Source organism: Gopherus flavomarginatus, chromosome 4 (assembly GCF_025201925.1).
Source record: "Gopherus flavomarginatus isolate rGopFla2 chromosome 4, rGopFla2.mat.asm, whole genome shotgun sequence".
Taxonomy (NCBI): domain Eukaryota; kingdom Metazoa; phylum Chordata; order Testudines; family Testudinidae; genus Gopherus; species Gopherus flavomarginatus.
In genome coordinates, this window is record NC_066620.1 from 117,407,065 (window position 1) to 117,419,720 (window position 12,656).

At 42.2% G+C, this 12,656-nt stretch overlaps 1 protein-coding gene across 6 annotated transcripts in view; it reads right to left on the reverse strand.

The window, feature by feature from the left end:
* Positions 1–12,656, reverse strand: part of L3MBTL3 (L3MBTL histone methyl-lysine binding protein 3) — a 164,441-nt gene that overhangs the window by 77,448 nt on the left and 74,337 nt on the right. For all 6 annotated transcript variants that reach the window (XR_007773887.1, XM_050949544.1, XM_050949542.1 and 3 more), the window contains 2 exons: positions 10,883–10,974; positions 9,109–9,260 (listed from right to left, as the gene is read on the reverse strand). Coding sequence is in view for 5 of the 6 variants with exons in the window: in XM_050949544.1 (XP_050805501.1) it covers positions 9,109–9,260; positions 10,883–10,974 (244 nt within the window). In the remaining variant the exon portion in view is untranslated. The remainder of the gene's footprint in view (positions 1–9,108; positions 9,261–10,882; positions 10,975–12,656) is intronic.

The following is a 12,656-nucleotide window of genomic DNA, read 5'->3' on the forward strand; positions in this document are numbered from 1 at the left end:
TGGCTCCTGAGGACATTGTTATATCAAGGTAGAGGTGTACTCTTTCCCTCAAATCCATCAAGGGGCTGGGGCAGGGGGGTTTGCACAGACTGAGCCATTACCTCACTGGACTTATTGCATTGATGCTGCCTGAAGAGCTTTGGAGTAAAATATTCAAAAGCACATAAGCTACTTAAGAGCTTTCACTTTCCACTTTCAAAAGACTCCTAAGCACCTAAGTCAGTTCGGATACCGAGACACAGTCACTTTATCACTGTGTGATGAGAGTAAAACAAGTGTGAGAAAAATGGTCAATTTTTAAAGTACTCTATTACTATTGCCTCTGAGCACCTGTCATTTTAAAAAATGAGAAATATAGACAAATAAAATGGCCAACTTTTATCTTAAGTAGGACAAAGAGCATTCTTTCATAAATAATCCTCTCTCTTCTAGACAGACGGCTGTGATCTAGTAGACTAAGCACATAACTTGAAGTCAAGAATGCTAGATTCTATTCTAAATGTTGTCAGTCATTTAGAGTTTAAGGCCAAAAGAGACCACCAGATTATCTACTCTGACCTCCTGTAAATCACAGGCCAACCAATACCACTCAACACACTGAACTCTCCACCCAAAATTAGACCAAGGATTACACAGCCCACAAGAGAGTAGACTATTGAGTGCCACAGGTACAGAACAGGAGGAACCGAGGTGCACCAGTGCCTCAGGTCCTCACAGTGGCTAAGTGAGATATACAGAAATTATCCTGACAAGTGACCCTCAGCCACAACTTCAGAGGAAGACCAAAAAGCCCCCAAGTCGCAACCAATCTGACCCGGGAAATTTTTTTTCCCCAATCTCTCAGTTTTGTAAAACACTTAATCCAGAAGCACTATGCAAAAGCAACGGGAAGGTTAGTAACTAGTAATTTGAGCTTGAGTAAACTATCTGTGCAAATCCACTATCTTTTGAACTGTAGTGTGGCAAGCATGGGATCTTTCGTAAGGCAATGCAGTTGCGGCACGTACACGCCCAAATAATGGATCCTGAAGTTCAGAACAAGATTATAAAGGACATAGAAATCATATCGTGTAAAATCTGTCTCTTTGCTAGTGCCAGTCCCAGTGTTCATAACCAAAAAGGCACCTGGATACTCCTCCCTACAGTAAATAATGTTGAGCCAAGAAGCCACTAACAAGAGCCAAAACCATCACTGAAAGCCAGTTGGATCTATAATTGAACAACAAGAACAGAGAACAAACTACAATGTTGTTTCTTATTTTTATAAAATCTAACAATTTTAAAATGTGGCTAAACAGAACAAAAAAGTAAATAAATGGAAAGGTATCTTCGTTGCCAGCAATTTATCATGCTAAAGAAAGAGCTGAAGGTGGTTGGGACTGTGAATCCCTTTATAGACTATTTTCAAAAATCTGGATTCACAAGGGAACATGGAGCTATCCAAACTTTCCATATGGGGGCAGGCCAAGATATGCTCATGACAACAGGTCATGCGCATTCTCAAGAACAGGGCACTACAGGCACAACTCTGGAGGAAGAAATATTATTTCTTCTATCATTCATATTCATTTCCCTTTGATTTTTGTCCTGCATTTCACTGTTGCATATCCACAGCTCAATAATTAAATTCAGATTGCAAGAGACAGAAACTAAATAATTGTTAATTCTTTCCAGAAAAAAATAATAAAAATGTGTCTTCACTGGGAGGTATGGACAGCACTGTTTTATTTTATAACTGACACATTTTTTCAAAATATACTAAATGTGTCACATTATTTTTGCTGTTCTGAATTAACTGCCAATTTCCCCCACGGGATAAAATTTTATTTTGATATTTAGGATTTGCGCCAGACATACTAGTATTAAATTTAGATATTATTGTATCTAGAGCAGATATTATTTTGTTAAAGATTGGAATTTCTATAAACATCCATAACAGTGCATTATAATTAGCAAATAGAACTACACTGTAAGAATGGCTATTTGTACAACGTCTCTGACACTACCATATTGATATACAGTAGCCAAGTCAGCTATGCACAAAAAAGAAGCCATCTTCTAGCCCCATCTAGTGCTTCAGTGAGAGCATTTCACCATAAATATTATATTAATACCAAACATGTTCAAAACTGATAATGCTCCAGGTAATTAAAAGCATTTACTGTATCTATATTATTCTTTGGTCTTTTTAATCCAATGTGCTCCCCTCAAAAAAAGTGACTCCTTTTCGAGCAATGATAGAGCAGACTTGATCATGTCAGAAGAGCTCAGACGTAGATCATAAGTCAGGCAGAGTCATTTTTAAAGGGATATGTCCCACTGGGTACCAAACAAAATAGTAACAAATGGTGTAGAGTGTGTGGATGTGAGCCTTTTGCGTAGGGCCAATCCAAGTGTTCATTCTGCTCCCAAGAAATAGCTCATTCAGGATAGGACACAGGAATTAGACAGTAGACCAATCTAAAACTACATTCTGGCTTTCTTTGTTGCTAGAGATGCAATGAGGGGGCAGAGGAGGAGGGAGCACAGTTGTAGTGGCTGTGCAAACGTTCCATGAGTCAATTGGTGTGCACAAGGCAGCCAAACAGAATGGCTCAGTGGGGCCTCGAGCCTCACACTGGGAAACGAGTGCTCTTTGTGGCTGGTCTAAAAAGCTGTAATGTTATCTATCTCCAGTGCCTGTCCGCAGGTTCCAGCAGGAACTCAAAGCCATTTTTATTATTAGTCTTCATATAACAAACATATCAATATATAACAAATCCTAACACTAAGACTGTTCAACCAGGAAACATCCTCAAGTTTTAGATTACACATTCAGTTTCGCACTGACTTCAACGAAAGCAGTTAGGCCAACATAATAACGTTTGAAAATTCCATCCACAGGAAAGTAGATGATTAGTTAAGGATTACAGCTTTAAATCACACCTGTTTTCTAACTTTTTCCTTCTACTGACTACTCTGTAAGAGAACAAAATTCTCATGAATCATATCCCCTTCCAGCCTTTCATTGCTGATCACCAGGAGTACACAGTAGATTAGGAACACCTCTATTGAGCCATTCAGGATATTCAAAACTTTTCCCTTTTCCTCTTACCACCACCACCTCGATGAGTCACAGCAACTACACATCTATGCTGTCTGCCTTACAGGCCCAAAGCCTGGTTTAAAAAACAAAAACAAAAACCGCAAATGACCAGATATCATTACAATGTGGCTTTCATCTCCAAACTGAATGTTAGAAACAGACTCCCCAAAATGTCAGGAATATGCATTGATTGGTTGCCCTAAAGATAACATATGGACATCTTTCAGTGTTAATGCATTTGGTAGAACACTCTTACATCACATTTATGACTTTGGTTTTGTGTGTCACACCCAAGAGATGTTCCATGTCAGGGCTAGGGCATTGACTCAGTACTGATTCAAAAAGGAGTACTGGATCACCAACAACAGTTGCTTAACAGCAATAAGCCCTGGTTGCAACTTGGGAAACTGTTATTTGAATCATTAAAATACTCACTATTCTTGGATTGTTGTTACTCTCATGTAAACTTTTAAAAATATTTAACCCTAATTATTATGTGGCTGCATTAGTTGTGAATATTGCATTCATTAATCAGAATTCTTTTTCAAATACAGAAAAGCTATTTTGCTACTTCTTAAAGTATGAAGAATACAGCTGCAGAAGTGAAAAATTACAGCTGCTTTATCCTGACATGATAAAGTTTACCCCTGGCACCTACTGTTCTCATAAAAATAACAAATGTTCTGTCATTTCTAGATAAGAAGGGGAGAAATGGATAGGTTTGCAGAATGCAGAGCAAATTTTACTTTCCTGAATATAAATATTACTCTGGCTATTTTGTTCACTTTTCTTCCTCCTAAAAACTAATGCCAATGAATTATTTAATGGGATTTATAGGCCATTGAAAGTATTACCATAATGTGTTACAGTGCTGTTGTAGTGACACTAATTCTAGCTCAGACACTTTCATTTTAAGCTATGAATGTATGTTCAGAAAATATTCAGAAAAAATTATATATGGGCTGAAAGCTTATAAAATAAAATTTTAGAGCTGATACTTTTTCTTCTGCTGTTGAGTTTGGTAAAATTACATTCAGCTGTTTTTCATTTATCCACGAGAGGAAAGAAATTTTTTAGACTTTACAAAAATAAATCACTAAGCCTTCTATTATTTGAACCCTAATTCCATATGTCATATTACCTGTGGATGTAACCCACCTCTGTCTGACCCAAATACTTGCTTGCCACTGTTTCAGTAAGTTCATTCTCCTCCAGTTCATGTTTGGCATCAGCAGCTACAAATCACAACCTCCATGGGTGCACAGTAAGTAAGTATTTTAATGTATTCTCTATTCTTTTCAATATGGGTTCTGCACCCACCACCATCGTATCCGAATACCTCAAACACACAATCTTTTTTGCCATTTATTTTTAAGTAATCAACAACTCCTTATTTTTTACTGCTTATTAATATTATTATTAATATTATTTATCAATCCTTAACTACAACTAACATTTTATATTGCGAAACTGGCAAAACACAAAGTTGAGGGCCAGCGCTACCGCTAGCAATATTAAGATACAGAATATTTCAGTAACTTGTTTCCCTGATTTGTGAAAGTTCTGCCCAGCAAAAATTTAATGTGTGGAGGTATATTGGGGGTCTGGAGTATGAGCATGTGTGAAAATTCTGCATTATTCATTGGATGTAAGAACTGTAATTTTACTATCAGTGTGACATACAATGTTGTTCTGCAGATCAGTTTTAGTTTACAACATTCATATTTGTTTTTCCTACATCTACATCTTGATCAGCAAGCTGTACAAAGAAGTAGGATGCTAATGAAACATATATAACTGTTTTTATAAAGCAAAGTAAAATGAGTGGTTTTTTTTCCAGACAAGCTTCCAAAAGTTTGAAAATTATTTGAAAAACTTACTGGAACGGTCAGCACCATGTCCAGACTGTCGCGGCCCGGGCAACACATGGACACGAGCCACTCTTGCCGAGGCCTGAGTCCCAGTCTGGCATGATGCACCACATAGGTGGAGGACGCCATGTGGCCCAGCAGCCTGAGGCACTGTCTCACCATGCTGGTGAGAAAACTGCAAAGGCTGCTGATTATCAGCAAGCTGGTCAGACACCACGCCTCCGGGAGGAACGCTCTCACTTGATTGGCATTAAGACTGCCCTGATGAACTCTATTCTCCGAGTCAGGGTGAGAACAGATTTGTGGACGCTGAGAATGATGCCCAGGCGTTCTAATGTGTCTGCCCATTTACACCTGCATTTCTACCTTCTGACCAGAGAGGCCTTGGAGGAGTCAGTCATCCAGGTAAGGGTAGACATGCATGTGATGGCAGGGAACGAAGGCTGCCACAACTGCCATACATTTAGTGAAGACATGGGGAGCTGTGCATAGGTCGAATGGGAAAGCCGTGAATTGATAATGTACTTTGTTCACCATGAAGCGGAGAAACCGTCTATGAGACGGGGTGATAGATATGAAGAACGCCTATTTTCACATAGAGGGCGGCGCACGAATCTCCCGGATCCAGAGAGGGAACGATTGTGCTCAAGGAGACCATGTGGAACTTCAGGCTGATGATGAACTTGTTGGAGTTCCCTTAGGTCCAGAATTGGCCTCAGGTCTCCCTTTGCTTTGGGGACAAGGAAGTAATTGGAGTAGAAACGCTTGCCTTTGAGCTCCTGGGGCACCTCCTCCACTGCTCTTAGAGCGAGGAGGATTTGAACCTCCTGGATGAGAAGTTGCTCATGAGAGAAGAGAGACAGGCAAAGGGGATGGAAGGGTGGGAAGGAGCAGAAGTAGATAGAATAACCCACCTCTACTGTGCGGTCCACCCATCGGTCCGATGTAATAAAGGACCGTGCACAGAAGAAGTGGGATAGTCGGTTCAGGAAGGGTTGTGGACTAGTAATCCGACCTTGTGCACACCTTAAAAGGGGAAACTTAGGTCCCAGAGGGAGCTTGGACTGTCCCTGGCCCTGTGGGTGGGCGCGATGGCCTACGCTGACTAGATCCATTCCTCCTGTGGGAGAAGTCCTGCCTGGGCCTAGCGGGGAAAGACTGTTGTTGGGTGGTCTGTGGTTTGAAAGGCTTCCTTTGGGTTGCCGGGGTATGCATGCCAAGGGACTTCATGGTGTTACGGAGTCCTTCAGGCTATGCAACCTAGAGTTTGTCTGCTCAGCAAACACACCCTGACCATCGAACAAGAGGTCCTGAATTGTTTGCTGAACTTCTGCGGGGAGACCTGAGGATTGGAGCCAAGCACTGCGTCTCATCGCGATACCTGACGTCAGGGTACACGCTGCCGAGTCTGCAGCATCCAAAGAACCTTGAAGGGAGATCCGGGCTACAATTCTGCCCTCCTCAGCGATGGCCTCCAGTTCAGCCCTTGACTCGGACGGGAGAAGCTCTTTGAACTTTTGAACCATAGACCATGAGTTATAACTGTACCCGCTCAGGATCATGAGCTAGTTGAATAAACCTCTCCCCCAAACAAATCAAGGTGCCTAGAGTCTCTTGATTTGGGCGCAGGCCCCTGCTGACCCTGCCTCAATTTTTCATTCACCGCCTTCACAACAAGGGAACATGGAGGGAGGAGGTGAGTGAAAAGTTATTCATACCCTTTAGCAGGGACAAATTACTGCCGTTCGGCCCCTTTGGCCACAGGGGGAATGGAGGCAGGCATATGCCAAATGGTTTTGGCGATAGCCTGGATAGTCTTTAGCATGGGTACGGCCACCCTAGAGGAACCCTCTGGTGCCAGAATGTCCACCACAGGGTCCTCATCCTCCACCACCTCCTCCACCTGGAGGTTCATATTTAGGGCCACCCTTTGGAGGAGTTCCTGCAGGGCCCTGTAGTCCATGGGTGGTAGACCAGACGTGGAGGTATCTGCCACCACCTCGTCAGGAGAGGACAAGACAGACACCACTGACAGGACTGGTTCCGTGGCGGCCTCTGGATCCTCCGGGACCGGCTCCTCCCGAGTCCTGAGTGCAGCCTCCACCAGGGATGGGGTTGGATCCGGGTTTTGCAAGGGATCCCAAGGCAGGCAGCTGATGGTTGCCTCAGGGAGGAGAGACCCCAAACGGGATGGTGGGGGAGCACTAGGACCTGGAATGGTGCAGCGAACAAGGCAGGTGCCGTGCTGGGGAGAGGTGCCAAGATGGGGTTCCATGACGTGACGTAGAGCGGTACCGGTGCATAGAGCAGTGCTGGTCCGTCAAGCGACGACTGGGGAGTGCAGTCCGAGGTTGATGCGAGCAGTGCCACAAGGTCACAGATAGGTGGTGATCCCACTCAAGATCCAGATCCCAATCAGCTGACGACCACCTCGAGCGAGAACAGCTCCGAGGGTGGGGGCTGTGAGACCGGTGCCGCGAGTCAGACCAGTGCAGAGTATATGTACAGTGCCAGAACTCAGAGCAGCCCTGGGACTCACAGCGGCATCAAGACTTCGAGCAACGCGGAGATCCTGGTCGAGAGGTAGATGGCCCGAACATGGCCAGTTTGCCTCTTGAAGGTACTGGGCCTCGGGGTAGCGGAGGCCTCGAGGCTGGAAACTTGGGCACCATCATTTCAATAAGCCCCCTAGTGGCCTTAAAAGTGTCCAGTGTGGAGGGCAGTGTGACCTCCTCCACCCTGCAGCCGCGGGGAGTCCAGGAGCACAGGGCTTCCTGGAGAGATAGGGGCCTGTGGAGGTTAAGTCCGACCAGAGGGTTTGTCAGCCATAGGCCTATGCTCTGCAGTATGCCCTGCCGAGGTTGCGGGTTTCTGAATCAGGCCACTGTGGAGGCTTGTCCTTGGCCTGCTTCTTGAGGGCAGCCGGTGAGTGGGAGCGGTGCCAAAGGGAACACTTCTGGACCCCGGGAGACCACTGACTCCTGGGAGGGCATGTCGAGTCCTTTTTTGATGCCACGGACGGCACCGCTGGAGAAGCGCTTCGAGCCGAGGTGCTTGGGGCCAGATCCTGTTTTGGATAGAGGGCAGACTCCATGAGGAGTTGTTTTAAATGAATGTCACTCTCTTTTCTGATACAAGGCTTGAAGGCCTTGCATATCTTGCATTTATCTACTTGATGGGCTTCTCCCAGACACCGGAGACAGGAGTCGTGTGGGTTGCCCATGGGAATAGGCTTGGTGCAGGAGTTACAGGGTTTGAAGTCCTGGGACAGCATGCCCCGGAGCCTGGCGAGGCACTTGTTAAAGGGAAAACGCCCAACCACTAAGATTACAATTAACAACTAGTAGAGAACAATTAACTAACAATGGGTAACTATAGACAAAGATAGGCAGAAGAGCTAGGGATTAGTGGAGCATTTGCGAGCAAGTGACCACAGTTCCAACAACCATCACTGGTGGTAAGAAGGAACTGGAGGGGGGTTGGGCCAGCAGGGTTGTATATAGAGCACCATATTGGTGCCTCTCCACGGGGCTCCACAGCTGGCCCAAAGGGTAGCTGCTAGGGAAAAGTTTCCGGCAGCTGTGCACACATACACCTAATGGGAACTGATATGAGCCAGCACTCAAAGAAGAAGAAGACTGACGTTCCGACTACACAACAGAACTGTGATGCAGTAGGATCAAGAGACAATCATGCCCTTCAACAGATTTTATTAGTAGGGCATATAGGCCAGACCTAGAAACATCCTGATGAAATGTAGTTGCTGTTTCAGTCATGGCTACCAGTATGCCTAACACTGATGGTATTGGTATGTCCACATGCATATTTCTCAATAAAAAATCCAACATGAAGATGCATTGCAAAATTAAAAGAGAAATTACTTATACCAGATTTATTCCCACATGCAACTACAATACCCATTTCCCACAATCTTGTGAAAGTTGTGTATGTGCAACTTGAACATCTACATTTGATAACCCGGCCCCTAACATCTACTAAAATGTTTCAATGGTTTGGAAGACATTTTTATAAAAATCTGCTAAAAGATGATGTGCTGACTACATGCAGAGTACAAAAAGTATCAGGGAAAGATACTGTCTTAACAAATTTCTGATATGACTTATTAAAATACAACAAATACAAAGATCATACCAATAGTCATAGCTCTCATCCCAGTTATCAAAATGAACCAGGAAACGATTGTCCACCATGTCTGTTACTGTAGCAACACAGATGAATGTAGGATTTTTTTTGTCTACAGCTTCAAGCTTCATTCCCACTCGAAATCCCGATGGAATAACTGTCTGCTCAAACAGAAAGTTTAAATTGAAGGTAAATAACACACTCTACATCCCAAAACCTCCCCAGAGTCCACAACCAATACATACATTGTCATTTAAAAATTTACCAACATTTAAAAATTTACCAATTAGCTGGCCAACAATGCAGCAACAGCCCAATTATCTTACACGAAAGATGCTCAAACACAGATACAGACTCTGAGATCATATTTTATGAACCAAAAATTTCTGAGCATGTTGCAAAATTTGTAGACTTTGGTTTAGACAGACACTACCTCTGACAGCTTTCTCCTAGTCCCATAAAATGATAAAAATAGTATGATGCCAGTTCATGATACAGGCAGGATAGACAAACTGGGTAAAATGCTGGATAAAAGGAAGGTTAAAAATCAGCCAAGAGAAACTGTTGCTTATGCCTAATAACAATTAAAAGTTATTCCATGTTTTGGTCAGTAGTCTGAGAAGGAGAGAAGCAGGCTTAAATACAGTGGTGCCACAAAAGTATAAACAATCTTTTAAAATGGAGGGAGGATTCATGGGAAAATATGCAAAGAACTGAGGCCAGGAGCAGAGAAGCCAGGGTGGACAGCAGCAGGGGACGGACAGGAGCTGAGGTGGGATAGGAGCAGAAAGGGACAGTGAGAGACTGGAAGGGGACAAGGAGCAGAGAAAAGGGAATGGGGATGTAGTAGAAGGGCCTGGGGGAGGAAGGTTTGGAGGGGAGCAGGAGTGAGTCAGTGATGGGAGTGGACAGGCAGGATCTGGGGGATAGCAGCAGCTTGTGGGATGTGTTAGGAGCAGATGGGGACAGGGAGAAGCTGGGGTAACAGAGGCAGAAGGGTCTATAGCCACTAGACACACTCCGTACAGAACCTAGAATTTAACCAATTATTACTGAGTCTCAACACCGTGTGTGTGTGTGTGTGTGTGTGTGTGTGTGTGTGTGTGTGTGTGTGTGTGTGTGTGTGTGTGTGTGTGTGTGTGTGTGTGTGTGATCCCTCTCTAGTGGCAGATCAACACAGATGTTAACAGCCTTCCACTGCTACCAGCTACTCTGTTAGTTTAGGTGTAGAGGAAGGCTCATCCAGTGGTTAGAGGACTGGCTTAGGATGTGAAGACACAGGTTCAATTACCTGTTCCACCACAGACTTCCTGTGAGACCTTGGGCAAGTCACTTAACCTCTCTGTGGCTCAGCTCCCCATCTGTGGATAATAATGCTTTCCCTACCTCACAAGAGAGTGTTGTAAGGATTAATACATTGAGAGATTATAAAACAGTTTGAGGGCTACTGATAAAAAAGCATTATATAAGAAATTATTTCACATGATGAAATTTTTGGGGTGCAGTTTTAAAAACGTAGTAAATACATTTAAAAATGTAAAAAGAATGTGAATATTGCGAAGTCAAATACTCAAAAGTTAGGAAATACCAGATTTAAGGTGGACCAAAAATTTAATTCATGTGGATTTCAGAAGTGAATTTTAATACAGATTAATCGTTTATCAAACCTTAAGGAAAAAATTATTTACAGGATTTCCAGAATCTTCTGTCACTGAAATGATACAAATGAATCAGCTAGCAACTTTCTGAAGCAATGAAGAAGCAGCAAATGAAGAATACTTACCGTGTTCTGGTTTTCAAACAAAGATTTAGGAGCAGCTTGAGCCTTACATGTTTTAAGATATGAGGGCCAGTTAAATTCCTCTTCTTCATATCCTAAAAGGTTTCCACAAAAAAATGAAAGAGAAGAAAATATGCATGAGATACAGGGTTGATTATGGCAACCATAATCTTCTATACAATTATTTTTTCAGCAATTCATTTTTCATCTAGTCCCAAATCATTCAATTCCAGAATTTCACAATTGGAAAAAATTAAAGAATTTAAAACCATTTAATTTAACATTAAATTATATTAGAAGTATCTTCTATGGTAAAACTATTAATATTTAGGGCCTGTTTCTCTGCTACATTATGCCAGTTTTATCCCAAAGTTATGGTGATGATTTCAATGATTTCTATTTTTATTTGGCACCTGGTAATTCAGAGAGGAATCAGTAATCCTTCCCTGCTACCAGTTAGCTAAGCTTATTTATCACAAAGACCAGCTTTTGTTTTAGTATCTGAACAAAATATTATGATGACCTGAGTGTCTATTTTTTCTCCTGATCTGAAATTGATCAGCTTCTCATCTTTTTCCAAGACTGAAGTTTTGACTGTTCCCAATCTTCATATAGGAGGAAAGATGGTCTTGTGGCTCAGGCTCTGGATTGGGACTCAGGAGATTTGGGTTCAATTCCTAATTCTCCTACAGGTGACCTGAGGCAAACTTTCTCTGTGCTTCTATTCCCTATATGCAGAATAGAGATAATACTACCTCCTTTCTTCTACACTTTGTCTGTAGTGTATCGTAAGCTCTTTAGCATGGGACTGTCCCTTACTATGTGTATGTGTGTGTGTGTGTGTGTGTATATATATATATATATATATATAAAAATATAAAAAAAACACTTTGGTACAATGAGGCCTGAGTTTTAGTTGAGGGCAATAGCTGTTACTGTAATACAAATAAACAACAATACTAAGAAAAATATTTTAAGGAAACAATCAATTATCAGAATATGAACATTCAACACTGTTTATCAGAAGGGACAACTACCGTTTTTTCAAGAACGCAGCTATTTTGTTTTGCTTCTGTGTTTCAACAAACATTTCTTAGTGTAATTTCCCCCTTTTCACTTAGTTTCTTTTAGAAGAAAATTTAACAGAAAATAATGTAACTCATGGGAAAAGTCTAACTATTCATATTCCTGGTCACTAAAAAAAGGGACAACAAAGATTACTAGTATGCACAGTTACATATCTTCCTTTGTCTCCCTGTTGTATAGCTGCATAAAGCCATTTCAAGATACTGCATAAAAGTCAGGAGTAGTTAATTATTTCTGTTAAGGTCCACATTTCTTGGTCAAAGTATAGTCAAGGTCCAGACTTCAAAAACAATAATTAAAAAACATAATAATGATGATAAGCAAATATAAAGATTTTGAGATCTGTCCAAAAGCATCTGGCAGTCCGGATTTGGCCCGCAGTCCTCATATTGACTACCCCCGGCATAGATGTTACAGATATACAAACCAAGCTTAATCATACTGTCAATCATTTACCACACAAGGAGAAAATAATTGTGTTTAACCTTTTGAGACCCTCTTATTTTGTGAAGCACTGTAAGAAAATTATTGAGCAGCCCCTTCTCCTTTTTAGACCTCCTCTCCCCTCACAGTCTTAATTGTAAATATTAGCTAAAATTAAATTAACTGCAAAAAACAAATATAACTAAGCCCCCTTCTCTGGGTCCATGGAGGCCTCTTGTATTAAGCAGAGGAGCTATAAGGCACTCCT